At 59.8% G+C, this 18,245-nt stretch overlaps 1 protein-coding gene across 2 annotated transcripts in view; it reads left to right on the forward strand.

Annotated features, from left to right (window-relative positions):
• The window catches only part of TRAF7 (TNF receptor associated factor 7), a 19,309-nt gene continuing 1,064 nt past the window's right edge, over positions 1-18,245 (forward strand). The window contains exons 1-17 of one of the 2 annotated variants that reach the window (XM_023557520.2): positions 1-117; positions 7,558-7,675; positions 8,629-8,686; positions 10,490-10,581; positions 12,880-12,996; positions 13,359-13,451; positions 13,807-13,840; positions 14,462-14,645; positions 14,729-14,863; positions 15,596-15,813; positions 15,896-15,969; positions 16,068-16,116; positions 16,306-16,433; positions 16,565-16,647; positions 17,650-17,689; positions 17,773-17,925; positions 18,002-18,124. In XM_023557520.2, coding sequence (XP_023413288.1) covers positions 8,635-8,686; positions 10,490-10,581; positions 12,880-12,996; positions 13,359-13,451; positions 13,807-13,840; positions 14,462-14,645; positions 14,729-14,863; positions 15,596-15,813; positions 15,896-15,969; positions 16,068-16,116; positions 16,306-16,433; positions 16,565-16,647; positions 17,650-17,689; positions 17,773-17,925; positions 18,002-18,124 — 1,575 coding nt within the window. In that variant the 5' untranslated portion in view covers positions 1-117; positions 7,558-7,675; positions 8,629-8,634. The remainder of the gene's footprint in view (positions 118-7,557; positions 7,676-8,628; positions 8,687-10,489; positions 10,582-12,879; positions 12,997-13,358; positions 13,452-13,806; positions 13,841-14,461; positions 14,646-14,728; positions 14,864-15,595; positions 15,814-15,895; positions 15,970-16,067; positions 16,117-16,305; positions 16,434-16,564; positions 16,648-17,649; positions 17,690-17,772; positions 17,926-18,001; positions 18,125-18,245) is intronic. The other variant, XM_023557521.2, reaches the window with a different exon arrangement.

Raw genomic sequence — 18,245 nt, forward strand, 5'->3', positions numbered from 1 at the left:
CGGGCGCGGCGCGTGGGTACTTCCGGCTCGCGCGTCCGGTCGGTTTCCCGGCCCGCGGCCGAAGGGGCACGATGGAGCCGGCGGGCCGTGCTAGTGCTCCCCGGTGGCAGGGGGCGGGTGAGTGTCCGCGCGGCGTTCAGGACCCGGGGATCGCGCCTGGGGGGCGCGCGCTGGGGGTGGGGAGCGGATGCGTAGGGGTACGGGCGAGGGGGGTCTCGCCGGGGGGGGGGCGGGGCTGAGCCGGGCCGGGGTCTCTGTGTCAGTCCATTTGCCTGTCAGCTTGTTCTTCACTGACTCCATCCCTTCAATCTCTTGTTTTTTACTCATTCCTTCTACATTTATTAATTGCCGCCTAGGTGCCAGGCACTGTTCTAGGCGCCTGGGAGACTGCGGAGGAACAGGACCCGAATTTTCATCTGCTCGTTTTAGAGTGCAGGGTTTCTCTCCCTCGGAGCTGTTGACAGCTCGGGCTGGATCGTTCTTTGTGTTAGGTACTGTCCTGCGCATTGTAAAATGTTGAGCAGCGTCCCTGGTCTCCACCCACTAGATGCTAGTAGCACCCCACCCCCAGCTGTGACAACCAAAAATGTCCCCACACGCCGCCAAGTGTCCTGGAGAAGTGTAGTTATACAGATTAAGATAATGAGGAATTGCTGTAGTTGCTACGAAAGAAAGAAATGGAGTGCTGAGAAAGAGAGTTGAGGCCCCTGAGAGGCCTTTTGACCAGGGAACAGTTAGCTAAAGACCCAGCTGGGGAAGGACCAAGTCCTGGGAAATTGCCCGGAAGAGCATTCCGAGGAGAGCAGCCAGATGTGCAAAGGCCCTGAGTGAGAAAGGCTTGGCCAGGGCGTACTCTCACAGAGCACTGCAAAGTGATGAGAAAAGTCAGTGAGGCAGGGCCAGCCCACAGGGTGTGGATGGGGATCTTATTGTGTGTACCTAACCAGCTGCTGTGGAGTCAGTTCCAACTCATGGCAACACCATGTGTGTCAGAGTAGACCTGTGCTCCACTGGGTTTCCAATGGCTGATTTTTCGGAAACAGGCCTTTCTTTTGGGGCACCTCTGGGTAGGCTGGAATCTCCAGCCTTTTGGTTAGCAGCTAAGCACATTAACTGTTTGTACCACCCAGACTCCATTGTGAATACAAGAGGAAGCTATTGGGGTGATGGGGTTGGATCTTCGTCTAGTAAAGAGGCTTCTGGTTGTGTGTGAAGGGTGGACTGCGGTGCTGGGTGGGGTGTCAGGGGAGCAGTGATGAGGCTGGGTCTCCAGAGGAGCGGGGTGGGGGGCGGGTGTCCAGTAGACCTCACTGGGATGTGGCTGCCTGGGCCTGATGGTTTTGAATTACGCCAGGGCTGTCATCTGGGGCCGAGTCTGGATGTTGGGGCTGAGCTGGGCTTCAGGGGTGGGTCCTACTGGATCCCACTCTGCCCCCGGGGTGGGGCTCCACCTTACTCTGCTGCCTCCCCTTCTTATAGCTCTGTGCTGCTCAGCGTGGCTGCCACCCTTCTCCCATCCCTGAGACCCCTCCCCATGTACCACGCCAAACCCTCTCCTTAGAGTTGCCCACCTCCTGGCCTTTGCCAAGTGCCAAGCATGTAGCCACGCTCTTGCTAGTTCCTTGTCTTTGGGCCTCTCCCCTCCTGGACCTCTTCCCTGAGGGTCTGTGTGTTGGGCACTGGCTCTGCTGTAAATCTGCTTCACTGCTGTGGGCTTTCAGGTTTCTCCACAGAAACCCTGGGTCCAGGGTCCCTACATCCAGTAGCCTCTCTCTCCAGGCCAGACCCTTCCTTTGATAGGAGCAGGAGTGTGGGCAGCCTGGCTGGGAGTAAGCACCCCAACCTGTGGAGTTGCTTCCTGGTTCCTACCATGGCTGTGTATGAAGATCTTTCTGGAGATGAATGGCAACAATAAGGTCTTAAGCATCCATTTGGGTGAAGATAGGAACCCATGGAAAAGTGTCTTTGTTGTATTGAACGGGAATTCCTGTGCTCCTGACTCTGCTGGCTCCCCAGGCTCCTGCCTTTTCTAGGGCTGGACTCACTCTTAGCCACCCACATCCCCATGTCGAGCACAGGGCCTGGCACACTCAGCGTGTATACTTGTTGTGGACCTTGGAGAGCAGGCTGGAGGAAGGATGAGCCATTTAGAAAGTGGGAAGAAGAGATGATGGAAGGTGGTGGGGTTGGAGTTGGTTGACAGGTCCCGGCAGCAGGATGTGGTGACTCGTGCTCTCTGGTTCAATTTGGCTTACATGCATGGGGAGCACCTTGGTTTGCCGGGGGCAGCAGAGGAGTCAGAAGGAGTAGGGCTTTGGCACTAGTTGGACTTGGGCTTAGCTGCGGCACGACCTCTCGCTGGCTGTGTAGTCAGTAGGCCAGCCACCCAGCCTCTCTGAGCCTCCACCTTCAGCTCTCAGAGAGCAACTGCCGTGTGGAGCCTTCACTCCTAACTCGTATGTCATCTCTCACGGTTCCACCTATTTTCTGAGTGGGATATCTGAGGCCCAGGCAGGCAGTCAGCTTGCCTAAAGCCACATAGCTCCTCAGCTGAGGTGGGGTTTGAACCCAGGTTTGCCTGGGTCCAGCACCTGCACTCTTTACCACTTTGCTGGGCCATCTGTGATGGACACCTTGAGAGCCTGCATTGGAGTACCAGCACGTACCCAGCCCAAAGATGTATTGCAGGGCATATCCTGCTCTGATCCCGGATTCCTCCTAGCCAGGCCTTGCTGGCGGGAGGGGGCTGACTGACCCCTCAGCTCTCACGGATTTTTCCCTGTGAGCCGGCCCCCAGGGCAGAAGAGGTAGGGTTGTTCCTCAACATACTCAGGGGGCAGACAAGGAGGGAAATTGGGCCATGGGCTGGTGCTGATGTCCAAGCGCAGACTTCAAGCAGCAGGAAGAGGCTGGGGCTGGCTGGACACCTGGGGGAGGGTGAGTTGAACCAGTCCCAGGATCACCTAAGGGAGGGCACCCCAGGAGCCTGGTGGAGACCCAGGACTTCAGGTGTCCTGGGTGCTGGGAGGAGGTGATAAGGCTGCTGCATGGCTCAAGTGGGGTTGGGGTGGTAGATGTCTTCTGAGTCCCCATTGCACCTTCAGACCCAGTTCAGGAGTGGGGATCCACGCAGGCTCCACGGGGAAGCGCGAAGGGAATTGCACCAAGACAGGAGCTGGGGGAGCTGCTGAGACAGTGACCCCAGGTGGCTTGTAAGGCACAGTCATTAGGCACTTAGGCCTTGAATGCTGGAGAAACCCAGACTTGCTTCCTTTAGTTGGGAGACCCGCTTCCATAGCCTGCGAGAGGCTGCCCAGTTCTGCCCTTTCCACTACCCCCACTGCCCCCCACAGCCAGGGGCCAGGCAGGCTGAGCCAAGGGAGGGTGCAGGCAGGCGGACTGCCCCTGGAGTGGCCCCAGCAGCCAGTTACGGAGACTGGAAGACAAGTACCCGATCAGGATCTGATCAGGTCCTTCCTCCAGGAAGCCCTCCAAACTTTCCGCAGACTAGCCAGGTCCCCGGGAGAAAGGACGGGGAGATGATACCTGAATGCTGAGGGGCAGGTGAGGAAGAGGCAGGCATTCCTGTTGTGGGTGGTGGGGTTAAAGCTGGGTGAGCCATAGATGCTGGAGAGGCTCAGACCCATGGGGAGACCTGGGCAGGAGAGGATGGGTCGCAGGGGTGCTGGAGTGGGGGAGATCCCTGGGAAGAGGGCTGGTTAGGAGGCTATGCAGGTCCCCAGACTGCAGAGTTCCGGTTGTAGTGTAGTGGAAAGGGAAGGGGGCCCTGATATCACACCCTGCATGTTCGAGATGGAAAAACCGTGCTAAGAGGACATCAGGGAACTGCCAGGGGAGTATGTGGCTTTGCTATGGGAACCAGGCCCATTTCTATAGGATTTGGTGGCCCAGCATAGACTTTGGCCTTGGAGACCCGAGCCAGGGGCTGACCCAGGGTTGGGCAGCCTGGGTCCCCCAGGCAGCTCTGAAGTGCTGGCCACCCACAGGGCTGGACTTCTTACACCCTCGAGCTCCTCCCTGGGGTGGCGGCTGCCAGAACAGATGGGCTGATGGGACTCCCAGTGTAGGCTGCTCCTCCCTGCCTCAGCACTGCTGCTCAGGGGATTCCCCTTGCCCACCCACGTGACGCTGCCAGAGTTGTTTCCTAGGGCTGGGCTTGACCTCTGCAGGAAGCTGTGTCCAAAGACCCCCTTCGCCCCCCACTTCACCGGGATGGGCTGGGCTGACCACTCACACTGCTGCCATCCATAGTGCCTAAGTGGGCAGGACCCCACCATGCCTGATCCATACCCCTCAGGGTGCATCCAGCATCCCTGAGGTGGGGTTGGGAGTGGTCCCAGGGAGCCATCCTCACCCTCCCCGCACAGATCATGGGGTGAGGCTCCTATGGAGGGGCACTCCCGGGCTGTTCAGAGGAGGGCAAGTGGTGGGGAGGCATTACATGTATGTGGAAGACTTCTGCTTCCTAAATGGCTGCAGTGAGCTCCCTGGCACCTGGGAATCCCTTGGTCCTTGACCCCAGACTCAGGTGTGAAGAGTGTGGGTAGCCCTCCCCTGGCCCTGCTCAGGGCTCAGCCTTTCCCGGGTGGGGACAGCAGGAGGAGAGACCACCCTGTATGCCACCACTGGCCTGCCCTACCTTGCCCTGGGCCACACAGCACCCTTGGTCACACCTCTCAACTGACAGGCTGTAGCAGGAGTAACAACAGCCTGTTTCCTCCGGGAGCCAGGGTGTTTTTCTTCTTTAAAGGGCAGACTCCCTGGCTTCCAGGCCACCCCACTAGGTTTCAGGGCCCCTCGGGACTTTGGAGGGAGGGCCAAGAAGGGCTGACAGGGAAGCCCTTTCTAAGCCCTGCCTTGCTACCTTGGCCCATTTGGAGGAGGGCATGAACCCTGTGGAAGCTGCTTCCCCCAGCACTGGAGGGAGGGCGTGTAGACAGGACCAGGCCACAGGGGGGTGAGGACCCAAGAATTTCTGTTCTGGGTTGGCAACATTCAGCTGCCCAAGTGCCTCAGGTCGACTGGGGGTACAGAAGAGGCCAGAGCTGTGGGGACCTGGGCCAGCCTCCTCTTTCCCGGGTATGACCTGCAGGATTACCTGGCCCGAGGAGAACGGGAGAGACAGGTATTGTAAGACCAACCCCATGGGATCAGGCGGGAGCCCCTAGGCATCTTGCTAAATCCAGATTCAGATTCTGGAGATGTGGTTAGCACGGGGCAAGTCAGGTGGAGGGCAGAGAGGGGCGTGGCCAAACACTGGGAACCCCCATGGCGTCAGGATGTGTGTTGGCCAGGCCAGCTGTCATTGGCCCCAGGACCTTCTGGGCATTTTGCATGTGGCTGCGTGCCTTTCTGTTTACCTAATCTCTAAGCATGGCCCAGCTGCAGCTGGCCATAGGTGCTTGCAGATGGAACACTGGGTGTTGGACCACTGGGGCTGGTGGGCTAGCCAGATTCCCTGGGAGGTACCTACTGGCCCGGCCTACCACCACCCCAGCTGGCACTTCGTCCCTGGAAGTGCGCCATGGAGGGAGCAGGTGGATTTATAGAATCCAGGTCGGTGTCTAGGGCGGCCTCCCTGTGACCCCACCTCTCTTCCCAGTGGGCACCCCACAGGCCAGACAGGAGCCAGCTGTGGACTTCCCAAAAAGGATGGGCCCACCTGGGCCAACTGCTGATTGGGCAGGGCCTCCAAAGTCCAGGTTCTGGTGCCTCGCCCCACCCAGGGCAGCCTCACCCCAGTGGCCCGGGACCCTGAACCTCCCGCTGAGGCTGGAGACTGCTGCTGCCACTGCTGCCCAGGGCCACTTCATAGCCCGGCCACTGTTGCCCGTCAGCCTTAGCGCCCTCTTCCGAGCCCTGCTGCAGGCCCGCTGCTGGCCCTTACCCACTCCTGAGAGCTTGTTTGAGGATACATGGGCCAAGCCCTCCAGTCCCAGTGCCTGGCCCTTGTCTGAACCTGTCGCCTCTCCGAGCCAAGGTGCTGACTGTGTGGGGGGTGTTGTGGGCTGTGCTGTGTACCAGGGATGCTGCAGGGGGCAACAGAGGGAGGCACTGGGCTCAAGCTCGCGGGACCCCATCTCATCAAACCTGCAGGGCTGTCAGAGCATGGGGGCTGGGTGCCTTGAGGCAGCACCAGCTGCAGGGCTGAGAAAAAAGCCACCCCATAATTGGGGAAGGGTTCCTGAGAGATGCTCGTTGAGGCCCGAGTCTCAAGGCTGAGCAGACTCATGGCAGGCTGTGGGCAGACCACATGGGAGCAGGTGCCAGAGGCACTCAAGTGCTTGAGACGGCCGCTCAGTGAAGAGACGCTGCTTGGTGGTTGTGGGTTACAGGGCCACCCTGAAGGCATGTGTGGGGTGAGCATCACCAGAGGGGCAAGTCAGGATGGCCTGATGGAGAAGGTGCCAGAATTGCCAGGTGTGTGCCTGGCCTCCTTTCCTGTCCAGGCAGAGGATAAGTCTTGCTTGGCTTCTGGGGGCAGAGGACGAGCCTTGGTGCAGGCTGGGGGCTTGTTTGCTGTCCTGCATTCTTAGTACTGAGCCTTACCCTGCGGCGGGCTGCTCCTGGCCACCTGCCCCCAACCCGAAAAGCAGGCCACATCGAGTGGGCTTCCATGCCTGCCACCTCCCCTCCCCCAGGATGCAAGAACCCTAGGAGAGTTACTGACCTTGGTTTCAGTATTGAGCAGGCCAAGGGGGTCTCCAACCCCAGGGAGATTAGCCTGTGTGCAGCATCGTGGAGGTGCTACAAGGGGTCGCCAGATGTGAACGAGTGTGGCCCAAGTGGCCATGATCCTGGGACCCTAACCCAGCCAACTCAGCAGGAGACTAATGAGATGCAGCCTTGCAGGCTTCTGGTAGTAGGAGGGCCTGGGAGGGACCACAGCCCATCAGGGCTGAAGCCCCTACAAGGCATGCGGCTGTGCTGGAGCCCCATACTCAGAGTACTGTGCCTACTGGGCCCCCCTCCTCCCCTGCAGATGTACCAGGCCTGGTCAACACTGGGCCCCACACTCCCTCTAACCCCTCTCTTTTGGGGCTGTGGCTCAGGAGAGGTGCGTTCCACTTTCTGCACCTACAGGGTCTCCCATGGCCAGTGTCCCCTGCCTGATCCTGGGGCTGTGGGGGCAGGACACTCTCATCGTGCCATGGTGCTTTCGTGCTTGGCCCAGCACAGTGATCACCCATTGAGGCCTGGCCCTGGCCCCAGGGATATCTGACTCGAGGGAGGGATGGGCCTGAAAGTGACTGGCTATGACTCAGGGTGGAGGAGCAGGCATGCAGGGGCAGTTCCCTCACCTTTGGGGTGGAGCAAGGCAGGCTCTTCAGATGATGAAGGCTCGAAGGATAGAAACTGGTGCCATCCACCCACGTGGGGCTCCTCCCTTCCTCGGCTGTGAACACCTGGGTGGAAGGGACGTAGGGAACTTTGCCTGCCATGGACATACCCTCATTGGCATTGGTGGTGTGAAGAGTCCCAAGTGTGCCTGCCACAGAAGCCCCAGTGCTGATCTCCTTGTCTGCTCCCCTGCAGAGGACTCAACCTGCAGACCCTAGATGCCACCTAGAGCATGAGCTTGGACAAGAACACCTACTAAAACCACTTCTCTGGGGAACCTGCCAGCCTTCCTGCCCCAAACATTGCCACCAGGGTAAGGCATCCCTGGAGTAAGAGTCTGTTCCTCTGTGCACCCCCGCCATGTATCCAGGGACCCCCAGCAGGCTGTGCTCACACTGCAGATCTTCCAGGGGGGCCCTCCCTGCCTAGGAAGGCGAGCGGGGCCTGCTATATGTGTGTGTTGTGTTGTGGTGTGTCCACCCACACATGGTGGTCAGTGTGTAAACATGTGGTGCATGTCCACGTGTGCATGTCTGTGTTGTAGGGGTGTCCAGCTACATGCACACACGGTGCATCCGTGTGTAAGCGCATGGTGTATGTGCGTGTCTGTGTTGCAGGTCTGTCCATGCCTATACACATGTGGTACATCAGTGTGCAAGCATGTGGTACATGTCCATATGTGTGTATCTGTGTCATGGGCATGTCTGTATCTATACATGCATGGTACATTAGTGTGCAATCGTGTGGTGCACGTCCATATGTCCATATGTGCATGTCTGTGTTGTGGGCCTGTCTGTGTCTATGTGTTATGTTAGGGGGCGTGTGATGCATGTCCACACGTGTGTCTGTGTCGTGGGCCTGTCCATGTCCATATATATATTGTACGTTAGCGTGTAAGTGCGTGGTGCATGTTCACGTGTGTGTTTGTGTCATGGGTCTGTGTCCATAACACGTACATTTTTGTGCACGCATATGGCGCATGTCCACGTGTGTGTGTCATGGGTCTGTGTCCATACACATGTGGTACATTAGTGTGTTAAGTGTGTGGTGCTTGTAACATGTGCATATCTATGTTGTTAGAGTGTCCAGGTACATGCACACGTGGTGCATCCATGTGTAAACATGTGGTGCATGTGCACATGGGTGCATCTCTGTTGTGGGTATGTCTGCTTCCACACACGATACCTTAGTGTGTAAGTATATGGTGCGGGCACACTCGTGTCTATACTCTCCTGGGCCAAGACCATGTCCCTGCTCTTTCTGCAGACCAGGATGGAAACAACCTTCGGGCCTGCCTTTTCAGCCGTCACCACCGTCACGAAAGGTGAGCCTCTGAGGGCCTGGCCGATTCTGGGCACAGGGTCTGCTTCCTCCTCCCTGGCCATATGCTGAGGGTGTTTCCTGGCTGGTGGGAGCTCGCACCCTCTGTTCCCTGCTGGTCTCAGCCCTGGCCAGGTGGGGGTCAGGCCATCTAGCACCCTCTCCACAGCTCCTGCAGCTGTGTGCTCGCTTCTCTTCCCACCTGGCATCCCCTGCCCCTCCAGCATCTGTGGAGTTCTGTTCCCGAGTGTGGTCCAATGGCCTGGGACTGGCACTTCAGGAAGGTCACAGGAAATGGCTGCCAAGGGCACTGCCCCCTCCCAGAAGGTGCACAGGAGTGTGGTCTTCCTGGCAGAGCCCCGGGGGGCCCAGGGTGCAAGTTTGTTCTGCTTTTTTGGCACCTCGCCCCTGGGAGGAGGATAGGAAATGCTAATTAGCTTTTTAATTGCTTTTCCGTGGTTTTCTCTGGATACGCATGGCCATGGGGTTGTGGGCTGCCTGGCACACCTGTGCTCACACAGGCCCTCTGCTGGGTGACCTCCTTAGTGGCTCTGAAAGTGTCCTTTTCTTCCTCAAGTGTCTTTTCTGAGTTATTATGGACATGAACATTACTCCTAGTCTCACCACCCTAGCAGTTGTTCTCCGGTTTCTCATCTTCACCTGTGGAAACCTCATAGCACCCTGTCTTGGCAGCTGGGAGCTCCCAGGGCAGCAGCCAGTCCAGATAGTGATGCAGGCCTGCCGCACCCTCGTTCAGCCCAGGGCCCCCTCAGTGGGGGTGGAGCAGAGCTGGGAGACGAGGCCCAGACAGGTGCCTCACCAGTCCCACTCATCATAGAAGGGGAATCTGAGGCCTTGCCACAAGGCAGCAAGAGAACCCTGGATCTTGAACCCAGGCCTGGAGGCTAGTCATGATCCCTGAGCCTAGCTAGGGCTGAGCCATGGTGGCCGCTCGAGGGCCTCTGGCTGAGGGGGTGAGATGGCCACCAGCAGGTACCTCGGGAGATTTCCTGAGCCTGAGGCTGCGGTCTGTGAGGGTGGCTTTATCCATGCCCCTTGTGGACTGTTGAGCCTCATGTCTGTCTAGCCCTGCCCACTGGCACCAGCGAGCTGTGATGTGGAGGCAGGGGAGGGAGCGAAGTGCCTGCGGCTGATTTATGGGAGGAGAGCCTGGCCCGGGACCCCCAGATGCAGTTCTGGCCCAGCCACACACGGTTTGAGGGCCTGAGGCTCTGTGCCTCAGTCTCCTTCTCTGTAAATGGGGCTGCCAGGGTTGCTGTACAGGTTAAGTGAATCGACGTCCCTCTCCTGCCAAGTGACCCTTGGTGCAACCATTTGGGCATTGGCTGGGTGCAGAGCTGGCCCTGGGTCAGGCTGGGACAAAGGGAATCCCACCAGAGGCTCGGGAGAGAAGGGCCTTCCCCCACCTGCCTGGGCCACGCTGTGGGCTCTGGTTTGACCATGGGAGGCAGCTGAGCCTTCCGCCATTGGCTCTAGGGAGGGCTGAGAGCAGGAAACGACTGGGTGGGCTAGGGGTGCTTGCTGGGGCAGGGGCCAGGTCCCTCTGTTACCACCTGGCAGCAGAGTCTCCAGTGGCCCCTGAGCCCAGCCCCAGCTATGCGGCCCCCTCAGACCCAGAAAGGCAGCTCGTGGGGGTGGGCAAGGAGCATTTCTGGAGAGCCCCCATTCGATGCCCAGGCTCTGCCCCCGGCCTGGCAGACCCCTGGGGTAGCCTAGCGCCTGCAGTGCCAGTCAAGCCCCTCTGTGGCCTGTGTTCATGGTAGTCCTGGCCCCTCATTTCTTGCAGCCGACGGTACTAGCACGTACAAACAGCACCGCAGAACACCTTCCTCTTCTAGCACGCTTGCCTACTCCCCACGCGATGAGGAGGACAGCATGGTAGGTCCCTGTGCCCCTACCCTATCCCCCGGGCTTCCCCAGGAGCAGCCTGAGGCTAAGGTCTGCAAGCAGAAGGGGCTGATGAGGTGAGGGGAAGAAAGGGCATTGGCAGAGGGAACAGCACCTACAAGTGTCTTGAGGCTTGAGTGCACAGGCAGTCCAGGTCGGGAAGGAGGCCCTGATGGGCCCCAGCTGCCCTAGGCCACAGAGGCGGGGGCAGCCACAGGGCTGGAGGCAGCCTCAGGGCAGCCAGGCAGGGGGCAGCGCCTGCAGGCCCAGATAAGGTGTGCCTGCTTCATCTTAAGCGGAGCAGGAGCACCAGACACCTGATCAGAAGGATTAAATCAGATCTTGGCCCATCATTCTGCCACCAGCTGGAGGCAGGAGGCCTCAGGAGTCCTCACAAGAGGAAGGGTGGGTGACCCAAGCTGTGAGGTCAACAGAGGCAAGGACCTGTGAGCCTGTGCTGACCACAGGAAGCCCAGAACATTGCCTGGGGCTGTATGACCTGAAGAGGGGAGGCAGGCAGAGGTGGGCTGGCTGCTGGTGCGTGAGCCCTGCCAGGCTGGTCACTGGGTGATGGGCCAACTGGCGCCGGACCAGGGCCCTAGGCTGGGGCACTAGCTGGCCAGGGGTAGGGGTATGGGCAGGGGCAGGCTGGGGGCCCTCTGTGGTGGCCACGCCTCCTCTTTTGCATTGATTCCTCTACACTGGACTTTATTCACCAGGCTTGGCAGCCTGCTGACAGATTCCACTGGCTCTCTAGCTCCTCCAGCCTCTCTTCACCCTGGGCTACTGGGCCTTTTTGTTTTTTGTTTCACAGGAGAAACTTATTTTAAGTTAACAAACATACTGTGTGCCAGGCACTGCAGTGGGCTCTAAAGGTACAAAGTCTAGGTGTTCTGGGCCCCTGCCTGCCTCAGTCTCCACGACCTCTGACCTGTCCTGTGAACTGAGTGTCCACATAGGGCAAGGTGGACCTAAGGTGGCATAATCAGCACCATGAGGGCCTGAGGCAGCCACCATACTTGCCCAGGGGTACCGTGTCTGCTGGCTGGGGCCCTGCAGGCTAGGGTTGTTCCTGACCACCAGCTCAGGCCTGCCTGGCCCTCAGCCCCTTGGCTTTGCAGGCAGTGACCCCGAGAGCAGCCAGTGCTGGGTAGGTGGGCATCATGAGTGGAGCTATGCACCCCCAAGCTCGGCTACCCCGGGAAGCTGTAGTCACTTTCAGTGGTCTCTCTCTATGCCATGAGTCTCCAAACACCAGGGAGAACAGGCCACTTGGCATGCAGGGGGGCACTGCCTTGGCCAGGAGGCCCATGTCTGGGCCCAGGGGTACACAAGGTCCTGCACTCCCTGCTTGCGGAAACCAGGGACAGCACTGTGGCCCGGGCCTCTGCAGCCATTGCGCTTCCTACCAGGGCTGGGGGGTGTTCCAGCAGCCTCCATACCCTAGGAGGGCCCCGCCAGCTGGGCAACTAGGCCAGAGCAGCGGCAGCTCCCTGCAGCTAGGCTTAAGGGTAAAAGGCCAGGCTTGGGAGGTGTGGCAGCATGCCAGGTATGGATGGCTGGGGTGCCTGTGCATTACTCTTCTGAAGGATTGGGGCTCTTGGAATGCGGGGCTGCAGGGAGCAGTGGCGCTTGCAGGAGCTCTTCTAGCAGTTTCCATGCCCGGTTGGGAGGGTAGGGGCAGCGTCCCCACCAGGGTCAGAGCTTGGCAGGGCCTTTTCTTTGGGAGTGCAGGCAGAGCTACTGCCTGGCCCTTGCCCCTGCTTTCAGGGATGCTGGCGTGGGGTCGCTGAATCTGTCCCTACCTTCCTTGCATCCCTGGACAGAGTGGCCAGGAGGGGGCATTGACCCTGTGACACCAGAGCCCATGCCCCTTCCCAGCCCGCTCACTCCACTGATTGAGGCCACAGCGGCCAGGATTGGCTGGTGGGGGTGCCCTCTCCGCAGTGCATTCCCTGACAGGAAGCAGGAAGCAGCCCCAGCGTGTCCTCCTCATAGAACTGAATACCAGGAAGTTTCTACATTTACACAAAGAAAGGTGGCCGGGTGGCAGAACAGTGAGCGTCAGGGCTGGTGACTGATGGGCGGGGGCTCCGCGCCCACACCGCTCCCGCATGCCTTGGCCCATCTGGGTACTCGGGGTCCCTTTGTGAACACCCGCTACCACGGGGGTGGCTCTGCCGTCGAGTGTCTACAGGGACTGGCCTCACCCCGCCTCCCGGGGCTGGGGGTGCCGGCCCACGGGAAGGCCCCCCTGACAGGCCCATGCTGGCCTCTCGTGTGCTGCAGCCGCCCATTAGCACTCCGCGCCGCTCTGACTCAGCCATCTCTGTACGCTCACTGCACTCTGAGTCCAGCATGTCTTTACGATCCACGTTCTCACTGCCAGAGGAGGAGGAGGAGCCGGTACGTGGGGAGGGCCCTCAGTGGGGGCAGGGGTGGGTGCGGTGCCAGCAGGCTTTGAGGGGCATCCCTATGTGCCAGGCAGCAGGGCACCAGCCAGGGGGAGTACAGACTGGGGGGAGTGTGGGGCCCTTTCTGTTCTCAATCTAGGTAGGGGGAGGTGGGGCCCACTCTGTTCTCCCACTGGCCGCAGTGCCTTGCTTGACGCTGCTCTGGGCCGCAAAACCTCCTATTCTCTACCCCTCCCGGTCTCCCTCATGCTCAGGGCTCGCCCCAAGTGGTGAGGCGCCCCGCCCTGAGAGAGCAGCCTCCTCCCCTGATGGGGTCCGCGCCTGTGTCTCACCCTCCCTCCTGTGGGGTTGCAGGAGCCGCTGGTGTTTGCAGAGCAGCCATCAGTGAAGCTGTGCTGCCAGCTGTGCTGCTGCGTGTTCAAAGACCCCGTGATCACCACATGCGGGGTGAGGGGAGCAGGATGCCATGATCACCCTGTGGGGTGAGGGGGGCAAGACCCCATGCTCATCAGGTGCTGGGTAGAGTCAGGGGCGGACCTGTGATCACGTGCAGGATGGGGCTGGGGGCAGACTCCATGATCACTCTGTGCAGGGTGGGGATAGGGGTGGACCCTGTCATCACCACGTGGGGGGTGAAGAAGGCAAGACCTGTGATCACTCTATGTGGGGTGAGGTGGGGCAGGGCAGGACTGTGATCACCACGTGTGGGGTGGGGCTGCTGGCATAGCTTGGCTGGGGCGCAGGTGGGGCAGGAGGTCCTGGATGCAGAGTCCTGCTCAAGCCTCCGTTTTTTGTCCAACAGCACACCTTTTGTAGAAGATGCGCTCTCAAGTCAGGTAGGCTCCTTCCGTAGACCCCAGTCTGGGCCCCATCACCAGCTAGGGAGGGGCCCTTCAGGAAGTTCACGGCCAGGCCCATACCTGTGTGCCCATGGCTGCCACGCAGTAGCTGGCAGCTTCTCAGGCACACACGAGTGTCTAGGCATGCTGGACTCTGCTGGTGTGGAGATGACGCTGCTGGGCATGGCCCCCGGGCAGATGCTGGGGCCGGAGCTCGGGGCCTAAATGAGCTCCCAGGGACTTCCAGGCTCAGGACCTTCCCCAGGTGCAGGACAGGGCCTCGTGAGGTCAGCTTAAGCCTGCTAAGTTCTGGTCCTGGCTGCCCCTCAGTGGGCTTTGTGCTCAGTCCCGAGACAGTCCTGGGGGGAGTGGAGAGGCCCCTGTGCCACCTAACCCCTCGATTGTGCTCGGGCTTGACATGCCTCCACGCCTGGGTGCTGGGGCCTCAGGGGAGGCACCCGATGAAGAGCTCGTGCACACCTAGGTAGGGGAGCATGTTTCAGACCTGACCACCTCCAACCTCAGAAGGATTCGGTTTCCCATGAGTTCCAGCCTGGCCCCAGTGTCAGGGGAGGCATGACTAGGCAGGCTGTGGGTCAGCTGCCCTTCCCCATGCAGAGAAATGCCCTGTGGACAGTGCCAAGCTGACGGTGGTGGTGAACAACATTGCCGTGGCCGAGCAGGTTGGGGAGCTCTTTATCCACTGCAAACATGGCTGCCAGGCAGCGGGCAGCGGGAAGCCCAGCGCCTTCGAGGTGGACCCCCGAGGCTGCCCCTTCACCATCAAGCTCAGTGCCCGGAAGTGAGTGTGCCTCCCAGGGTGGCTGGGGTCCCCAGCCCACTCTCCTAGGGGCTCACCCTCCCCCTCGTATCTCCTGCCCACAGGGACCATGAAGGCAACTGTGACTACCGGCCCGTGCGGTGCCCCAATAACCCTAGCTGCCCACCTCTTCTCAAGATGAACCTGGAGGCCCATCTCAAGGAGTGCGAGCACATCAAATGTCCCCACTCCAAGTACGGGTGAGTGGCGGGGGTGGGTGCGGGTGGCAGCTGGCAGGGCCCGCCTGGGGGTGGGTGGAGGACCTGGCCAGCACTCGTGGTCACTTCTTCAGCGAGCCTTGATTGAGAGCTGAAATTGTGCCACACGCCAGGGAGACAGCCAGGGTCCCAGGGACACAGACCTTAGCTGGGAGCCACAGCGATGACTGTGTAATTACAAATTCAGGTACAGGTGACATCAAGGAGCAATTCAGCCCCTTAGGAGCATAGAGAGGGACTGGGCCGATTGGGGAAGTGCGGTGGTTAGGGGAGTCCTGCTCGGAGAACTAAGGCGCTCGTGGGAGGATTCTGGGCAAAGAAGGCCAAGGGAGTTTCAGCAGCTAGACCAGCTTGGGCAAAGGCCTTGTGGTCAGAGGGACAGCTGGAGTAGAGAACAGAGGGGAGTAGGGCTCTCCAGGGCCTGGAGGCTTGTGAGGAGTACGGGTTTCGTTTTGAGAGTACAGTAACCCTGGGAGCTCCAAGCACGGGTGAAGCCCTGGATTTCACCTGCAAAGTAGCCTGTTGGCTCCCAAGAGTGAGTGGGGAGGGTGGGTGGGTGTGGCGGCACGGAGGGCGGCATCGAGGCAAGAGATGAAGGGGGCCGGGCTGGGGGTAGTGACGCAGACATGGGACAGCTAGAGAGAGACTCTGGGAAGGGGAGGCCAGTGGCAGCGGTCCAGGGCAGGTGGGCAGGACAGCTGTCCTGTATCCCAGGTGCACATTCATCGGGAACCAGGACACATATGAGACACACCTGGAGACGTGCCGCTTTGAGGGCCTGAAGGAATTTCTGCAGCAGACAGATGACCGCTTCCATGAGATGCAGGTGGCTCTGGCCCAGAAGGACCAGGAGATTGCCTTCCTGCGCTCCATGCTGGGCAAGCTCTCTGAAAAGATTGACCAGCTGGAGAAGAGCCTGGAGCTCAAGTTTGGTGAGGCCTGGCCCTGGGGCGGGGGCTTAGGGGTAACCCCTGCCTTTGGCCCTGGTGACACTGCTCCCTTCCTGCCGCCCAGATGTCCTGGATGAGAACCAGAGCAAGCTCAGTGAAGACCTTATGGAGTTCCGGCGCGATGCCTCCATGTTGAACGTGAGCTGCTGCATGGCCCACTGCTCAGGATTGGGGTTGGGGGGCTGCTGTGGAGGCTGTGACAGCCCTGCCCACGCACCCCACTCTTGATTTTGCAGGACGAGCTGTCCCACATCAATGCACGGCTGAACATGGGCATCCTGGGATGTGAGTATGTGGCTCCTGCCACCCCCTTCCACATCCACCTCCACAGTTCTTCACCCTGATCTTGGGCCCCTATGGTTCCTCACCCTGCCCCTCTACCCCCACAGCTCCTTGACCTGCCCCAGGGTCCCCTGCAACTCCTCACCCCACCCCAGGCCCCCCACGCCTCCTCACCCCACCTTCTCTCTGTAGCCTACGACCCTCAGCAGATCTTCAAATGCAAGGGGACCTTTGTGGGGCATCAGGGTCCTGTCTGGTGTCTCTGCGTCTACTCCACGGGTGACTTGCTTTTCAGTGGGTCTTCAGACAAGACCATCAAGGTGGGTGGGGTGGCCTGAGGGGTGGACCTGCCTGCCAGCCTCCACCAGCGCCCTGAATGTCCCGTTTTTCTCTTTGCTACTTGTGCCCCTGACATGGCTGACCGCTGGGCACCTAACCCTGGTCTCTGCAGGTGTGGGATACATGTACCACTTACAAGTGCCAGAAGACTCTGGAGGGCCACGACGGCATTGTGCTGGCGCTCTGCATCCAAGGGTGAGCACAGTGTGGCCCTTCATGTGGTGTGTGGAGCCAGGGCAGGACCCTGTGACCATGAGTCATGCCTGCATAGCCGATCCTCCTGTGGGTCGCTGTGCAGCGCTGGGCCTGGGGGGCTCTGGTTGGGCCTGCTTCTTTATCTGTACCCTGTCCTCAGAGCTGAGCCACTTGTAGAGCCTGGAAGGCTGTGGAGCCCTCCCAAAGCCAGCACAGAGGCGGGGCCTTGGTGTGCCAGTGGGTGCAGGCGGGAGCTTAGCTGCCACCAGCCTGTAGCAGGAACCTTGGGCACAACTCTGGAGGCAGGGATCCCAGAGGAGCCACTTCCCTGCCCCTGGGGGGTCCCCTCTTGTTCTGCTGTCACGAGGCTTTGTGTGTATCAACATAAGTATGAGCATGTGTGAGAAGATGTGTAAGTACAAGTAGGTATGTGTGTGAGAATGTGAGTGTGTATGTGTGAGCATGTGTATGAGAGTGAGCATGTGAGTGTGAGTGCCAATGCAAGCGTGTGTATGAGCATGGGTGTGTGAGCATGGGTGACGGTGTTTATGTGAGCATGGGTGTGAGTGAGCATGGGTGAGGGCATGTGTGTGAGATCATGTGTGAAAATGAGCATGTTGAGTGTGAGCGTGTGTGTGTATTAGCATGGGTGAGTGTGTGAGCATTTGCAAGAGCGTGTGCAGGAGTGTGAGTGTGTGTGAGAGAGCACAATTGAGCAAGATGCCCACTTACGGGTGGCAGCAGCTCAACTGCCAGCACCAGCTTGGCGGATTTATTCAGTGCTAACGGGCGGGTAATTACCTCACAGCTCAACTGTCAGCTGCTTTCCAGGCAGGCACCAGGGGCTTGGCCACCATTTCCAAGGTCCTGGCATTGAGGCTGAAAATTGGAGATTGAGGAAAGCAGCAGTGGCCTTGGCCCAAGCTGCCAGTGCCTGGTGGCCCTGGCCAGGGTGGTGTCAGCTGGGACGACAGCCCTGACATGGTGGGTTTGCTTCCCCAGGTGCAAGCTATACAGCGGCTCTGCAGACTGCACCATCATCGTGAGTGGGCAGGTGGGCGGGCAGGCAGGTGGCAGGGGTGGGCAGGCTGGCACACGACTCTCACTGCTCAGGACCTGGTTCAGGCTGTTGGTGCCCTGAGGCTCCTGCGCTCCCCCCAGGTGTGGGACATCCAGAACCTGCAGAAGGTGAACACGATCCGGGCCCACGACAACCCAGTGTGCACGCTGGTCTCCTCACACAACATGCTCTTCAGCGGCTCCCTGAAGGCCATCAAGGTGTGGGGAAGGGGCTTGCACATGTGGGTCCTGGAGCACCAGGACCTCTGTCCTGCACTCACCGCTGGTCCTACAGGTCTGGGACATCGTGGGCACCGAGCTGAAGTTAAAGAAAGAACTCACAGGCCTGAACCACTGGGTGCGGGCCCTGGTGGCCGCCCAGAGCTACCTATACAGCGGCTCCTACCAGACAATCAAGGTGCGCCATCCCTGCTGGCAGGGCCTTGTCTTCTGCTTGCACTTCCAAGGTAGCTCCTGGGGCTCCTATCTGCTCTTGGGGCCGGGGATCCCCTGCCCCGCCCCCAGCAGACAGGGTGAAC

This window comes from Loxodonta africana, chromosome 12 (assembly GCF_030014295.1).
Source record: "Loxodonta africana isolate mLoxAfr1 chromosome 12, mLoxAfr1.hap2, whole genome shotgun sequence".
Classification (NCBI taxonomy): Eukaryota; Metazoa; Chordata; class Mammalia; order Proboscidea; family Elephantidae; genus Loxodonta; species Loxodonta africana.